General features: G+C 38.2%; 1 protein-coding gene across 6 annotated transcripts in view; it reads right to left on the bottom strand.

Moving 5' to 3' along the window:
* The window catches only part of PPP1R12B (protein phosphatase 1 regulatory subunit 12B), a 1,629,528-nt gene that overhangs the window by 214,838 nt on the left and 1,396,623 nt on the right, over nt 1–18,067 (bottom strand). For all 6 annotated transcript variants that reach the window (XM_044076504.1, XM_044076507.1, XM_044076505.1 and 3 more), the window contains exon 8: nt 5,587–5,691. In XM_044076504.1, the coding sequence (XP_043932439.1) occupies nt 5,587–5,691 (105 nt within the window). The remainder of the gene's footprint in view (nt 1–5,586; nt 5,692–18,067) is intronic.

Below are 18,067 nucleotides of genomic sequence, written 5' to 3'. Positions count from 1 at the left end.
AAAAATCCTTTCAATGTGAATCTGTGAGGAACATGGACTTTAAGACTTAAATTGAGGAACATTTGTCATAATGAGATACACTTGAGAGATATGAAGGTGTACCTCTCAGCTGTCCTGATTTTTGCAGAATGACCAGATTTTTGCCTCATATTTTTGGACCATTTCTCATAAATTTTGTGGTTTTCTGGCAAATCACTGAGGACTGAATTCATTAAATAATGATATACATCTGAGTTTTATGCTTCATATTCTTCAGAAAAAAAAGGTACGCTAACACAAATTCCATTATTCTAGCAACTTTTCTAAATTTATAAGAGCAATATTTAAAATCTGTCCCTATTTTTGGGCCCTTGTCTCCCCATTATTTTAAGCTTTGTCCTGATTTCTTGCATTAAGTGGTAGAGAGGTATGGGTCTAGAAAATTGCGTTTGCGACAGTTACAACATGCACAGGATATATCTTGGTTAAATATATACTTGTGAACAAAAGTGCAGATTACAAGTGATAACCTGTTAACAGTTTAGACTGCTACCAGAGGCTCACTGCTGGAAACACAAGATCCATAACTGTGAATCCCAAAACTATGAAAAACAGTGTATGGTTGGCCAAGAAATAAAGCAAACTGTGAAACTTGGTGCTAAAGTGTTTTTGTAGGGAAGCTTTAGTCAGTGTATGCCCTGATATGGGAGGTGAGGCTGTGAACCCCTTTCTGTTACTTATATATTCTAATTCTGACAGAGCTGTGGCCTGGAGTAAGAATACTCTGCAGTACTGAAACCTCAGACTTTGTGCATATTTCCCTTTTTTTTGCACTTTTATGTCTCACAGCTCTGAGAACTGCAACTACGATCCTTGGAATTTCAAAATGAAACCTGCTTCAGGGAAAAAAAGAACCCTTCTCAAGATTAGAGTAATTTATTTTATATAGCAACATGTAATAAATACAATCACAAGAGTGCCTTTATAACATAAAGAAAGATGTTATATGTCAATGTTAGTTTTCCATGAATCAAGATGATACATGCTCAGTTATAGATGTATTATATTCTGCACACATACTTATGTAGGAATGATGAAGCTTACTAAGGCATCATAAGAATACAGAGTTATCAACATACTTAAAAAGGTACAGGCATATGAAAGCAGCAAGAATTTAAAACTAAAATACAAGTAGCCATGGTGGGTCTAACACATAAAAAGAAAGTTAGCTAAAACAACAGAAAATTCCTCAGGCTTAATTGACCTGGGGAAATGTTTGGACATTTAAAATGAAACACTGAATCTGGTTGACTTCCAGAATGAAGAGCTTTATTATACTGACTGTACATGTAAGCAGTTCCAAGGGACTGCGCCAACACGTGGCCCCTGAGGTACAGCTGATCATGGGGGACTAACACAGAGGTAGCAGTAAAGGTGATGCTGATGCTATACAGTACTGAATTTGATGAAAATAATTCCTCTGCACTTAAATGACTTATGCTCACTTTCTGCGGGTATCACATCAAGCTGTAAGATTTAAATATTAAATCTTTTGAATGACTAGCAGAAAAGAGTTGAAAATTGTAACTCACAGCTGAAATAATGACATCAGTTAGGATATCACTAAACTTGAACAATAAAGCACTGGATATCTGGATTCAAACTATCTTGTGTAACAGAACTATCCTTATGGAAGAGACACAAAGCTGAAAAAAGCAGACATAGCTTGTCCTTAGATGACCAGTAAAAGTCAAAGTGGAAAGCTGTTAACATTCAGCAGAGAAAATATAAAAAAATGCTGCAGATTACATCTCTAGTATTTTAATTTAGTTTAGTCTGCTAACATAATGAATTGGGAAACATTGAAAAATTATTCCAGTTACGTAGGAAAAGTATTGTACACCAAAACAGGCCTCTTCAAAGAGCTTATGTAAGTTACTGTCTCTTTTAATAGGGACAGAGGTAATACAGAAAGCTTTTTTTTTATTTTTATTTGCTAACTGGGTGAAATTCTTTTCATTTAAGACCTGAGCCTGTTAGGCAAGAGTACAGATATTTCAACTTGACAGTACAGTCATATACTTCTTTTAATTGTACTTTTGAGTTAGTACAGCTGAACATTTGAGTACAAATCATAAGAGCAGAAAGACAGAAATTACAATTAATACATTGAGATAAGAGCGGAGTACAGATAATTTTAAAACAGTTGTGGCTAGTAATGCTTAAGACCTCTATATATTATATACATGATACACAGAGCTTAACAGCTATATACATTAGACACATGCTATGTGACTGGCTACTGTCCATTCAACACATCTGTCAACAGTATGGGTTACAGTTCTGAAAAAAGTGTGTGCAGCACTTACATGCTATTGCAATGGGGAGATGTTCTGTTAAGGGGTGATTTAAACCTTGAAGGGTGTTTTGACTTCTGATCTCTGGATGAAGATCCATAGGATAAGGCCTAATACGCAAAATGGGTTTTCCTTTTGTTGTTAGACAGTGGGTGTAGTTAAAGAGACTACATTTTCATGACTATTTCTTAGGGAATATGTCTATTATCTGAGGGAGAGTTTTCTCTTCAAAGGAGGGCAGAAACCTTCATTTAGAACTTTATATATCAATGTGCCTAGGAGATAGATCTTTAAGTGACTGTTAGCCAGTATAGATCACTCAATGAGAATAACATTTGATAACACACAGTTTCTACAAATAAAAGCAGCACTGTAGGTAGGAATCTTTGGGGAGAATTGGGGGGGATTTTGCAGCTACAAGAGCATTTCCTGATGACTTCCTCAGGGGATACCATTTATCAAATATATATGTAAAAATGTTACTTGCTATTTAGTAGATCTACATAACATATTCTAAATACTGTTGAACAGATGTAGTCCAGAACAGACTAAAAAAATAATAGTGACCCTGCAATTCAGTGTGTGGGGAGGGGGGTCAGAAAGGTACATTATGTGCTTTATTTTATAAAAAGGCTGCTCTCTAATGGGAATGCCATGAAACTACAACTATATGTTTTGATATTCAACTTTTAGAAATTTCTGGCTGGAAGACTGATGCCCACCTGCGGCTATATTCCATATCATATACGTGATTTATGCAGCAATGATCCTTATGGTATACATCTTTTTTTTCACGTCACATTTCACCCTGTTCTCCAACATATTAAGGGACACTTCAGTTGGCTACCTAATCAGTGTGTCGGAATTCGATAAGGCAACACAAATTTTCACCATGATGTCATTCGGCAATACAGCTGGGTACTAAGTAAAACATGTCTGCGTACAGCAAAGGCATTTGCTGCCGACCTTGGAAAAACACATGTATAGTATTGTCTGTATGTCTGTGTCTGTTGTCAGCAGTCTTAACATTTTTTCCTCTTTGGTATGCAAATCAGGACAAAACTGTCTCTGTTCTACCACTGATCCTTAGGACTGTAGCATTTAATAAGTCATTAATGGCAATGAGTGCTAATTTAGAGGAGGTATAAACCCAGTTGCCAAACCTGCTTATCACTACATATCCTTTGTCACATGGCAGGTTGGCAGTAACACTTATTTTCTTCTTTTATTAACAGACAATAATGAAAATATTGCCTGGGTTTGCAATAAACTTGCTAAAGTAGTCCTGATGACAAAGGGAACACTATACAGCTCACGTAACTTTTCTGGGGTCTACAGCTGTGAATCTGACCTAGAAAGGTTAAGAAAAGATTAATAACTGTAAAATCCAAGGCTGAAGTTATGATTTGTTAGCCCTTAGCCTCTCTTTTTTCTTTGGAGGGACTCTTAACCCTAACATTTTTTCACATGATATTAAGCCTTCAAAGGTGATATTTTTGAGGAAAAGGAGGTCATTAACATCAATATCCCTTACCTAGGTAAGCCTCAATCTCTTTCATACAGAAGTCATCCACATAACAGGACTTCTAAAATAATTCATTTTCTATTTTCTAGACATTGCAGAGGCAAATGAATTTTTGAGGAACTATCTAAAGAGTCACAATTCAAATGTCCTTTAATGGTTTGGGATTTAATGGCTCTGCAACAGTATGTTAATTGATTCATCAGCCAGCGAATGTTTAGCTGGGAAATACAAAGTCATTATAACCACAGGAGATTTATGAAAAAGTATGCATGATTGCTTTTCTAGATATCTTCCATTTTGAAGGAAAAAAAAAACAGGTTCTGCAGCCAACAGTTTAAAAGTGATTGCTTCCTTTAGAATTATAGGCTCATCAATGTCCTTCACATGTGTAGTGTACTTCATTTTTTTTCTTTCCCTTCTGGCCAAAATGGCCAAGACTCTCTTTATTTTACCTGTCATGCTGACTTTCTGCAGAAAGCATGTCTGAAAGTGCATTAACACTGGAAAAAGAGATGGAGAGTGCATGCTCAAGAGCTGCTGTTTCTTTTGCTTCCTCTGTTTTTCTTGACATAACCTTTGTCCTTCTCATGCTTATTTTTCATGTTTTAAAAAAATATATTCTACCTTTTTAAGTCATTTACCCTTGCCTGACTTCTGCTATTTAGCCTTAGCCTCTTTTTTTTTTTTTTTTACTACTTTGTGTAAATTTCTGTAAAAGAAACATTTTCATGGGTCCACAATGTGTCATCCTAGAGCATTTTCTTAAAACTCTTACTGTGCTCAACGGGATCAGTTATTATGTACAGCCTCATACATTTAGGAACACACAATGAAATTCAACAGGGACTATATGTCTGCCACACTTTTCCATATACTTTAGTGTTTGACGTATAGCACAACAAATGTTTATCAGCAGTAATACACAATAATCATGTTTACCCGCAGAAAAAACAGACTGCGGTGGTGGTGCTGCGGTAGCATTGTCGCCTCACAGTAAGACGTTGTCCTGTTCGATTCTCAGCTAGAGCGTCTTCTGTGTGGAGACATGCATGAATGGGCATACCTTCATTGAAGGTTGTGCGTCAGGGCTGGCAACTCGGCACATAAAAATCTACTGCCAATCATTAGCAGACCGGAGTTCCGCTGTGGCGACCCCTAACCCGGGAAAAGCCAAAAGACACAACAACAACCCTCAGAAAAAATAGAAAACTTTATAATAGTGTCTGGAAATCAGCCTAAAAGGTCAATGAATTTCTAGTAAATGGAAAAAGAAGCTGAGGAAGAAGCAAAAAGTGAAGATGGAGTAGGATGGTGGTATTTTTATGAGGGCAGTAGAGTAAAACAGGCTATCTTGTAAAGGGCCATTTCAATGCTTCAAAATCAGGATGAATGACAATATGTTTGAGGTCACTGAATGCATGTGTTTCTTTTAATACTCCTTAAGTGTCCTATCTGAAAAAAAATTAGGAATTACCAATGACAGTGTGGCCTATGCAGACATGCAGTAACCAATAAAACAACTCATGGAACCTGTAAAATTGAAGAGAGCAATGTTTATAACCAGTGAATGCAGACTAACCTTTCACAGGAATACTGAAAGGATAAGTATTTTTGATCAATAAGCAAACATTAAATGTAAGTTGTCTACATAAACTCATCAAGTACTGAGTTTGGTGTTTTGAAAGAACTTTCACTGTAACACTATTGGTGCTATAAGCTCCTAACCTGGTTGGATCTGTCCATCTGTACTCGGATGCCTGCCAGTTCTTCCTGGGCCTCCTGCACTTTTGTTTTCAGTCTTCCATTCTCACTTAGAGCTTCTTCATAGAGCTAAAAAACAAACAGAAGACCTGTAAATACAATCAGACATGATAGGTACCACATGATGCATATATATATATATATATATATATATATATATATATATATATATATAGATAGATATATATGTCTGTGTGTGTGTGTGTGTATATATATATATATATATATATATATATATATATATATATATATATATATATATATGTATATACACATTTTGTATATGTGTATGTGTATACACACACACACACACACACACACACACACACACACACACACACACATCTCTCTCTCTCTCTCTCTCTCTCTCTATATATATATATATATATATATATGCCATTCAATTACATGTCAAATGGCTATATGAAAAAAAGAACACTTCACCATGAAAAATACTCTAACAAGTGTTTTTTGAAGGAGCTCCTGCACCCCTCCACATAGTCAGCTGTGCCTTCATATCCTCTGTAACTTATATATACCAACACCAACATCACACTACAACAGGAAAAGGGCAAATCCTCAGTCCTTGCTATACTCTGATCTTACACAACAAAATACTAACATTTACTGATCACTTGAATACTCAATCACTTGTGCCTCCACTCAACCATCTGAAATGACCACCACCACCAGCATTTAAACTGTGTGTGTGTGTGTATGTATGTATGTATGTATGTGTCTGCCTGTCTGTTTGCATTGACCTGAGACCATGTTCAAGGGCACCACTTCAGTTCAGTTAGAGAGTAATGAGGAGGCAGCATATCTTGCAATGAGAAAGGAAATGTAAAATCTTCACTATTTTATTACTGGCAATCTGTTTCCACACAGGTAAAATGCATGCTGTACATCACAGTCTTCAATTAATCTTTTAATTTAAATACAGCAGTATTGCAGTGCTATGAAAGCCAAAGGAAACATAAAATAAAAGGCTACTTACTGCAGCACTGCTGCAAAAGTACAGTTGTCTAAATAAACTTCCCATTACAGTAAATGTTGAATAATCACTGCTGCACTAGCATATGCTATATTGGTTATATCCTGCTAAGTATATAACAGCCGGACAGCTTCCAAAGTTTTGGGGTACCTCCTACATACTCAATCCATTAATCAGCTCGAGCAGAGCTGACTAAAAGACCAATTTGGGTGCCACACCTTTCAAAGCTTTCGTGCCAACAGAGAGAGGGAGGCTACAACTCAGACAAGGACAGTGCTAGGAAAATACAATAAAGGACCACACCCTAGCATAAAACCATACAGCAATAAGGAGTTGAGGGAGGAGGCAGCTACTGCAGTAGTGATCATCTTTACATCCTTCAGGATTTAATTGCTGTGATTACTGCAGACATACACCTGCTGTTTTTAAATTATTTGTAGTTTGCTGATTTATTTGATATTGAACTTTTTGCTGATGTAGCTAGATTTAACTAACAGTGCTGCTTTTTGCGTTGTTGAATGAGGTATGGTCTCCCAGTAGTGACACAATTCTTTTTCAGATTAAAAAAGGAAAGAAAATAATTTTAGCTAGAGGGTCAGGTACTACATATACCTAAGAAGGTAATGGAGAAATATCCTGAGGAAAGGAAACCTCCATCTTGGTAGCTTTAACCAGCATAAGGTGAAGACCTGCCTGACCCCTTGGGATCCCATCCTTCAGTTTTCTTTTTTCCTTTTTATTTTCTGTTCTTGGACCTAATGGTAACAGAAAGCAACAACCCTTTCAAAATTAGCTTGTTTCTGTTTTTCTTCAGTGCACAAGACCCAAACTTTTCAAAAATTTCACACTAAGCTTTGAGGTGATCCACCCCAGGTACACAGCGCAAAATGCACATGTACCCTCCTAGAGAAGGATCCTGTACCCACATTTTGAACATTACAAAATCATTTCAAAATCAAGTAGTCTTATCTATGACAAAATTCACTGCAATGACCAAATCTCATTCCAAAAATCAATATGTAACAGCCAAAGCAAAAGAAAAAAAGAACCAAAAAAAAAAAACTAAACTTCATTCTTGACTGGTTGTAAGATAGAAGCAAGATGGCAACTATTTATTTATTTATTTATTTATTTATTTATTTCCAGTTTAATGACTGGAGAGGTCCACTGGGATCAGGGAGCCTGTTTTCAGTGGAGGCCCGGGGAGAAAAGCTCTGCATTACATAGTTTAGTTACATATACAATCATAGTAAAGAATACACAATTATAATTTAATTTCATGCTAGAGAACAGGAATAAATTATTTGGTTACATAGTATCTAAATATTTAGGATGGCAGTGGTAACTTAATTGAGAGGGAGCATAAAGACTTAGAAGGAAAAGAGAGAAAAAAAGGTGGGATGCGTTATTTACAATACATACAATTATGTTATTTACAATATGTACATTTATGTTAGGTTAGCTTGTACTCAGAGTTAGTCAGGAGTTTAAGGGGTGGATTGATTATTAGGCTAGGTGGGGAAAGTGCAGTTGCATTTCCTGTTAGAGGAAAGGTAGGAATGTAGCTGAGTTTTAAAGCAACTACTTCTTAAGACTGTACCAGTAACTAACAGGAAGCACAACATGGTACAGAAGGCAAGTATATGATCTCAGACTTAAAGAAATCTAAAGAAAGTACTTTTCAAAGAGGCATTCTTACTAAAAACTCAGAATATGAGTCTGGAATTCTTTCTCAGTAATCCAAATAAATGCAGTAAATGAGATCTGGTGTGAAAGGGACATGTAGTGCATTGTGGGAGTTAGAGATGAGTTCTAAAGCCTGAGAGAGCCTTAAAGGTATTGAGCTACTGCCCTGAAGTTGAAGTGGATGGACTTATGATTATGTAAGATCAGAGAGCGAGTGTCTGCTTAATAGAAGTGATGAGAACTCCCGGATTCCTTGGTGCTCTTGATATGGAGCCAGGCATCTTGGAAGTTGGAAAGTGCATCTAATCTCCTTTGGATTGATGGAATCATAGCAAATTGGAAGACTACTTTGCAAATAAAATTGTCAGGCTACTTAAATCTTCAGTGTGCTGGTATCCTTTGTCTTTGCTCTCACTAAAATGAATATGGAGTAAAATCTTGACCATTTCAAGTTTGGTGAGACCTCACAGATGGCTCTCTTTCTGAAGATGGTAGAGGGCCTTCTTTTTTCCACTTTTTTTTTTTTTTTTTTTTGGTTGGGTGGACACTAGGATAGGGTAGATAATGTGAAATTGGTCAAGTAAGAAGGGGACCTTTTGATCTCTTAATATTGCTGCTGCTACCGACCACTTGTAGGTGGGCCAGGACTACTTAAGACTGTTGTGAACCCTTTCTTTGGGGAGTTTGATCTTTCTGGAAGTTGTGCTGAGCATTACAGTTTCTCCAAGATGTTTTTTTTTCTGCTGTGTACCATGCCTGGACCAAAATGGTGTTAACTCTTATGCATACTAGAAAATGAGATTTAAAGTGGCTGAAACGTTAATGCTCACAGAACAGACAGTTTTACTGTCTCTCTCTCTATACTCTTGAAGTGTACCTTGATATTACGGACAAAGATACAAGGATCCTGAAGGGGGACGGGGGATTCATAACTCACAAATTAGTTACAACAGCAAATCTGTGAACTTCTGATATGCATATCTTTGAACTACCTTCTGATATGCATATCTTTGAACCTACAATGCTAGATCCTGTTTCTCTGGCTAAATATTATGTTACAACATAAGTCATGTGTAAAAGATAGTTTAGTACACTCACAGAAAATGTGGAGGATGCCTAAAGTCACTTCCTCTCAATTCCTTAAACAGTCTATCACTTTGGACTCCTTGATAGATGGACTGATTGCAGGGCAATTATAACTTGGAGGCTTTTAAAGGGTAGTTGCATAAACTAAAGTGTCCAGCATGGATGTCAACAACCAAAAGTTCCACTGTTTGTGAGGCTGGGTGATACAGTAAGCTTTCCTAGGCACATGGAAGACTGAATCAGGATTTTCTCTTATGCATGCCCACCACTTGGACAGATTACCTAGGAGGACACAGAGTCAGTGGTCCATTTCCCTGTCTCCTTATTGTCAGGATCTTCCCAAATATGGAGTTTTCAGGGGGAATGCTGTGGAGTATGTCACTGGCACTGAGTGTTGGGCAATCATCTGGGGAGTTCAAGTGTTTACTCTGGTACAATGCCTTCCCCTGAATCATCAAAAGAAGAGAGTTCAAGAACAAGGAAGACATTTGTCTAGAAGCTGATGTCATAGGTTCATAGGAGGTTACTAGGCTAATGGCCCTAGGGCCTCTACAAGCCTAGCCATGTAAAAACCCCTGAACCTTAGTTGACCATAGTTAGATGGTCATTGTTAGCAGAACGATTCTATGATCAGCACTGACTACCCCTGTATATGGGGGACATACATGCCACCCCAGGGTGAATTTATGGTCACCCATCCAATTGTCAAGGTTGTGCTTAAATAGGGTCATTAAGGAGTTCTGCTTCACATGAAGTCAGCGCTTATTCCAGAGGAGTGGCAAACTCTGGGAGATATATCTGTCTCTCCAACATGTTTTGTTAATGTCACAGGCTAGGTTGAGATCCCTGGAGTGAGTGACTGTTGTCCCATTTGGTTTGCGGATGTGCAGCATTTCCATTAAGGCAGAGTCAGAGACTGCTGTGTAGGCCAGGCACAGATCATCTCTCAGCAGACTGTATGATACAGAGTATAGTGACAGGGTTTTCGGTCATGGAAGGTCTTTGGTTTCTCTTCCCTTTTTCATCAAAACTGAAAACTCAGTGAGAGCCTATTCTGTAGCATTACTGTGTATCTGTGAGGGAAAGCATTAACTATGTCTTAATGAGTGTTTGCTGCACAATATTTCACTGACAAGCATACCACTATCAGATCAGCTCTTCCATCAGCTGACACCATGGATAGTGCCGTGATAAAATCTTGTTTGGCAACCACCTCCTGGTTGGTATGTGTGATTCATAGTTATGATGATTTCACCACTTTTCTCTCAAGCATGCAACCAACTACATGGGTTAGTCATCAAGGCCAGTGTTGGTTAGTCTTGTTATTCTTGGACCAGTATTCTTTCAGATCCTGGTTTCTTCTCTGAGGGACAGGGCTTTTCCATTAGCTTTGAACAAAGCCATAGTCACCCCCATCCTTAAAAAAATCCTTAGATCTTAATGACTTTGACAAATACAGCCCAAGCTCTCTAACCTTCCTTTCTTAGGGGAAATTACTGAGAAAGTCATTTATAAGCAGATTGAGAACTACCTTACAGTTAGTAGCCTCATGCCAGTTTATTTATTTATTTTATTTTACATTTGTTGACTGGGCTAGTCTAACTGGAAATATGTCCATTTTCAGTAGAGGCCCGGGGAGAAAAGCTCCACATAAGCAAAAATTTACAATTTCAGGTACAGATAAATAATTCTGTAGCAACTTAAGGTACAGTACTATTTTGAGCTGAAGAATACACATTTTATATAGACAAATATTATTATTAAAGGAGCAGAGGATAAGAAACAGATAGAACAACAAACTATTTTAAAGTGGTACACACTAAGAAAGAGAGGTGAAGAAATAAAAAAACACAAATAAATGTAGCAGCTCAAGGAGCAGTATTTAGCAGAGTTATACCATTTATCCTATAGTAGCATAGTAACTTAAAGGGAAGAAAGTGGTAGTGAGTAAAAAGAAAGTTTATATGGATGTTTTTATGTGCTAAATAGATTACTGCTACTTGCTAAGCAAGTACACAATTAGAAAAAGAATATGTGAGTGCAACTGTTAAAAATACTAAAATAAAGTAAAGGTGAGACTACTGTATGAGGCATAGAGAGAGTAGGAATCCAAATTGCAAATGGTAATGAGGGAAGGCTACAGAGAAAGTGGTGGTAAGATTAGTCTGGGTTACTACATGGACATAACCAATGGTTACAAAGGTGTTGTTTGAGTTGTTTTTTGAACATTTTTACTGAGGAGAGAGATGAGAGTTCAAAGGGAAGGAGGTTCCAGGATTTGCCAACAGTGTTGGCGAACAGAAAGTCACCGACCTTATTTTTGGATTTGACTGTGGGTACCAGTACTTTATTCGCTGAGCGAAGGGTTGTCAAATTACTATATAGGGTAAGAAGGCTAATAAGTATAGGAGAAATTTTAGGAAGATAGAGGATATTATGGGTGATAAGTTGTTTAATTTGGAGTTGATTATGAAGTTCTAGCCATCCTAGTTGTTTTAGGTTTTGACAGTGGTGAGTTCTAAATGAGGAACCAGTAGCAAATCTGGCAATATTGTTGTAGGAGGTAGCTAGTTTGTTAAGGTTATTTCTTGATAGGTTGGTATAGATGGGACAGGCATAGAGGAGGGTGGAAATTAGATGGGTGAGGGCAATAGTTGTTCTAGCTGTTGGAGTAAGGAATGGTTTAATCCTATAGAGGGAGCCTAATTTTCTGTTTACTGTTTTTATTGTAATGTTAATATGTATGTCAAAGCTAAGATTATGGTCTATAGTAACCCCTAAGAGCTTGGTAGTTGGGTCGGGAGATATAATGATACCATCATTGGATATAACTGTGAAGTGAATTGGGGGGGACCTTTATGTGGGAGTGAAGAGTAGTAGTTTTGTTTTTTTAGGATTGAGGAGGATGCTATGCTGTAAGAACCATCTTTCTATGCTGTTGAGCACTGTTTGGGTAGTGGCCTGAAGTTGAGATGTAGAGGTAGCTGAGCATATTAGTGTGGAGTCATCAGCATATTGGATACATGTAGCTTGAGGAATGATCAAATTGAGATCATTTATGAAAATTGAGAATAGGAGAGAGCCTAGGATAGAACCTTGAGGGACTCCTAGGGTAATAGGAAGGCGAGAGGACAGATTATTTTCCCAGAGCACAGCCTGTTGCCTATTCTCAAGGTAGGATTTAAACCATTGTAAAGCCTGTATATCTACTAAGTATGTTCAGGAGAAGTTGATGGTTGACCATGTCAAAGGCTTTTGATAGGTCAATGAAGAGTGCTGAGGATAGAGTATTGTTGTTTCGGTTATTGTTAATACAGTCAGAAAAGGATAAGAGGGCTGTGGTGGTACTATGGTGAGGCCTAAAGCTATGTTGGCAGTTAGCTAGTAAGTTATTTTTTAGTACGTGATCTAGTAGTTGGCGGTGGATACATTTTTCCATAATTTTAGATAAAGGGGAGAGTAAAGCTATTGGATGGTAGTTAGAGAGTTCAGTTGAGTTGCCTCCTTTGTGGAGTGGGATAATATGGGAGACTTTCCAGATAGATGGTATTGTTCCTTCAGTGATGGTTCTATTTATAAGGATGGAAATAGGAAAGGCTACTACTGATGCAGCTATCTGTAGATATTCTGCTGGTAAATGGTCAGCTGAGGGGGTGCAAGGTTTTAGTTTATGAAGAAGAGTGCACATGAGGGACATTGGGACTGGTTGTAAATTAAAGGATGGGGTTAAAGTTGACAAGGAGGATGATAGATATGTGTTAACAGGAGGTAGTGAGTTGGCAAGAGTTTAGACTGCTTCAGTGAAGAAGGTATTGAAGGCATTAGCAATATGCTTTGGACTTTCATAGTTGGATCCTGTAGGGGTGGAAGTTTTGGACTGTCCTGGGTGGAGGAGTCTGTTAATGCCTGCCCAGAACTTTTATGGTTTATATTGATGGGTTTGCTGGTTGTTGTGATAGAAGTTCCTTTTATCTGGTAGTATAGACTTTTTGGTGACATTTCTCAACTGTCTAAATGTTAGATGATCAGCAGGGTTTTTAGTTGCTCGCCGTTTGGCCCAGATTTTATTTCTCTGTATAATTTTGTGCCTTGTTTCTTTTGTTAGCCATGGAGCAATTTTTAGCCTATTTCTCATTGAGCAGGATGGGGCATGATTCATAGGTTCATGGGTTCAAGATTTCTAAGAATTTGGCATTAAAGTAGGATACAACTTCGTCTAATTGGAGGTATTTTAGGGGTGACCAGTCACATGCTTTCAGTTCAGTTTGGAAGTTAATAGGGTTAAAGTTTTTGTTGGACCGAATGGTTTTATATAAGGTTGGTTTATGGGTATTCATTTTTTATCTGACTATGTAGGTCAGCGAGTGGTCACTGATATCATCAGGAAGGATTCCTGCATCATAAGAAAGGGGCTGACTGTTTACTAGTATCCAGTCTAGAGTTGTTTCTTTGTTGTTGGGTTTATGGATCCTGGTGGGGGAAGTGATAGTTTGAGAAAAAACATAAAGGCTTATGTTGGTAGTCTGGTTGTCTAAGATGCAGGTATTCCAGTCAATTATAAAATCACCCAGTATTATGGTTTCTTGTGGGTAGTTGGTTGACAGCCAGGAAAGAATATTTTCCAGGATGGTTATGTTGTTACCAGGAGTGAGGTATGCACATATTATATAGATAGATTTGTGGGTGTTGATTTGGAGTTTAGAAATAAGGATTTCTGTTTTACTAGTAGAAGGTGGTTGCACATTTATTGGTGTTAATTGCAATTCTAATTTGTATAGTATTGCTACACCCCCGCCCCTTTTGGTTATACGATCTAATCTCATGATATTGTATCCTGGTGGGGTGATTTTATTGTCCAGTTTTGCAGGTTTTAACCAGGTCTCTGTTAGGCAAAGGATGTCAAAGGAGTGGATATCTAAGAGGGCATGGAGTTGGGCAACTTTATTGTTTAGGCTCTGTATATTGAGGTGAGCTATGAGGAGGGAGTTTGATACTTTTGTGATGGTTTGAGAAGTAGAGTGATTTTGTTTGGGAGGGTTGGTGGTGGTTGTAGTGTTGGGGCCAGGGTTTAGATGGATGTCACCATCGAGAAGTTTAGCATTTTTAATCCTGTGTATGATATTTAGGAATTTACAGGGTGTGTATTTTGTTTTCTTGGGTTGGTCATAGTTGATGTGGACTAAACGATGAAACTTTGGTATTAAATAGGTGGGTGTTGAGGTAATATTAATGTAGTTATGGTAAGGTAGTTGGTCTGTCAAGGTTGCTTGTTTAAGGGACTGACTGTAGTTATTCAAGGTCAGATGTTCATATTTAGTTAGTGTATAGGTTATAGTTAGTAAAGGTAAGATGGCAATTAAGAGGAATAGTTGTTGGTATTTGAGTCTGGGTAAAGTGGCCATTGTGATAGGTTAGGTAATTAAATAAATTGGGGTAAGGTATCTTTAAGAGGAAGAGAGTGGGGTGGTAGTGCAAGCTTTAGGCTCCTTTCCCTAAGCAAAATAAATAAATAAAATAAATAGTGTAGTATCTCCATTATGGTCTTAGATTGGTTTATTTCATACCTTTCTGGTCACTTTCAGAGGGTTTGTTCTGGGGTCCCCTTGTCAGCTACTTGCTCTCTGAATTGCAGAGTTCCACAGGGTTCTATTTTAGGACATTTATTGTTCATTTTATATATACATATATATATATATATATATATATGTAAATGTATATATATATATATATATATATATATATATATATATATATATATATATACACTTCCATTAAGAGACTTGCTTAGGGAAAGGGGCCTAGAATACCATAATTATGCTGATGACACTGACTCAAGTCTACCTCTCCTTTCATCAAGACAATGTGGTGAGTTTATTTGCTTTGGCTGAAGCTCTACAAGCCATATATTCCTGGCTAATGCAAAATCATCGGAAACTTAGCACCTCAAAAACAAAGGTACCTGCAGCTGGCACAGCCCTGAGAGATTCTACCACCCTAACCTTGACCAGCTTTATTATATATTGTGGCAGCAAGCTTGAACATGTTGATATGATGTGCAACTGAGGTGCAATTATTGACTCCAGACTTACACTTTGGGATCAGGTGTCAGCTGTTATGAATTCCTCTTGCTTTCATTTGCAAAACATCTCAAGGATTAAGCTCCTACTATCTCAAGCTGATCTTCATATTGTTCATGCAATGATCTCCTCAGGGGTTAGGTTACAGTAATGCCCTTTACCACTGGACTTCTTAATACTGAGATGGAACATCTACAGATGGTACAGAACTCTGCTGACCAGTTTCTTACTGATACATCTTGTTACTAACATATCATGCCTACTCTGCACAGCTTGCACTGGATTCCTGTGTGCCAAAGGATCACCTACAAAGTCATATATTTCCACTCATGACCTGTCTCTCATATACCTGAAGGAGCTTATTGTGCCCTTTTGTCCCACTCAGGTGATGCACTCTGCCTCCAAGGGGCTCCTGGCAGTCCCACTAGTGCATCTTGCAACTTTTGGACATCATTCATTCTGTTATTAGGCACCTCTCCCATGGAATTTACTACTGTGATGGCTCCGGGAATACCCAGTGCTGGTGGCCTTCAAGGCGGCACTTTAAACACACCAATTTGGTTTGGAATATGGCAAAGTTGTATCATTACGCTTATTGACTTTTTGCTTTCCAGACCATTACTTGTTACTTGTCATTTTATATTGTTTGCATTTATATGGACACTTGTTTATTGACTGTTGTAGTGTTTTGTGATTAAAAACCTGAATAAAGTTGAAGTTGAAATGGCTGGTGCTGTACTGAAGGAATAAAAATGTTAAGAGTATGTATTGCAATGTTGGCATCAACCTAAGTGCTTAAGGCTGGCCTGGCAATGAGATTCCTAACACAAAGTACTGCAAGGCCAGACAGAGTGGAACTGACATCAGTGCTGAAAGATCCAATGTCTATATCGCTGAAGAAACTCTGCGCCTGAGTACCAGGTCTGAGAGGATTGTCAGCAACTGCAGTAAAGGTATTAAGATCATTAATGCCATGGTACTTTCAAAGCCAGGGTCACTGACCCAACAAGGATATAACTCAGAGAGTGGCATAGAGCTCTCAGGAATCAACAATGATCCCAGTATTGATATAAATGGCTAAAAGGTTGATATTTGCACACACAAAACTGTACAATGGGATTAGTAAGTGAAATTGCAGTATTTGGAGCTTATGCAAAAATACAGCAAGGCAGCATTATCCCAAGCAGAGTAGGTAGGGGAAGGTGCTGTTTAAAGTTTTTTCTTTTCCCTCACCAGGGTTGCTGCCAGCCTGCCATAATCAAGTTCTGGGGTGACAAGGATTGGAGTAGTCCTAGGTGTAGCAGGCTTAGAGGTTAATATATGTGAAACTTCTGTCTGCTTTAAAGTCAAATAAACTTAAACTCTGAAACTTAGTTAAACAGTTGGAGAAAGAGCAGATTTTCACCCATCAACTTAACATTATCATCCATTTTCTTAGCTTTTAGATAGAAACTGAAGGGGACAGAACTAGCATGAGCTAAGGAATCTTGGGAAATTCAAACTTTTCATTTGATGGACATCCACAGATGCTGATGCTAATTGGCTACATCATCAAAGATGTAGAAGTTCTGTTCCTTTATCGGGAAACAAGATATGTCCAACACATATAATCTTAACTGATAGCTGTGGTTTTTATGTGATGAAGTAATAAAAGACAGGCAAATATGTCACTTACAATTTTATACCATTCTCATAAACAGCAACAATATAGAGGATTGTGATCAGCTTGCAGATCTTAACCTACTTATTATGTGTTTGAGACATGGATGCCAAGAAATTCACTTTCTGAATGAAGCTCGAGAGGTGAATCTTGGAATCCATGTCAAGAACTCATAATTAGAAGTTATGTACCTACCATAACGTTCCATGTTGGTTGTCTTCTCTCGCCTTCTTTCTTGCTGGATGGGTTCGGAGCCGATCCTCGGCTCCGACTCGGCACTTGCTAAGCTCGAGAGTCACTTTTACCAGCTCGAGGCAGCCCCATATCCCATGATGCAAGGCGGTGAATACCCAGATCTCGTTTGGTACCTAGAGGGAAAACTACCTAGCATAAAAAACTTTCCACTAAGGAAAGAAGAGCAATTAGCCTAAAAAGGCTGTAAGGGGACACCAGATAAATAGAAGTTATGTCCTTACCATAACGTTCCATGTGGAGTGTTCATCTCGCCTTTGTTCTTACACCTGGGTTCGGAGCCGATCCTCGGCTTCGTGTTGGCCGCTTGGCAAAGCTCTGCATCGAGAAGAAGCTCGAGACCAACCTATCTCCCAAAATCCCCCTCTGCCTTTACCTCAGATCTAGTTTGCAAGCAAACCAGAAGTCAACGGAAGAGAATATAACACATTCATGCAAAAACATAGCTGAAACACAGCCACAACAACTGAACAAAGGCAGAAGTGGGAGAACCAAACCAGACACCTAAACTGGACGTTCTTCCTGAGGGTGGGAGGGTGGGAATGTAAGAACAAAGATGAGATGAACACTCCACATGGAACGTTATGGTAAGGACATAACTTCTATATGTGAAAGTGTTCAATCTCGCCGTTTGTTCTTACACCTGGGTAGCGTCCCTAGCTCCATGTTCCTGAGGAACTCACGGGAGAA

Source organism: Protopterus annectens, chromosome 7.part0 (assembly GCF_019279795.1).
Source record: "Protopterus annectens isolate FY-2018-M chromosome 7.part0, PAN1.0, whole genome shotgun sequence".
Classification (NCBI taxonomy): Eukaryota; Metazoa; Chordata; order Ceratodontiformes; family Protopteridae; genus Protopterus; species Protopterus annectens.
The sequence above is the reverse complement of the archived record's forward strand: the minus strand, read 5'-3'. Positions and strand labels throughout refer to the sequence as shown.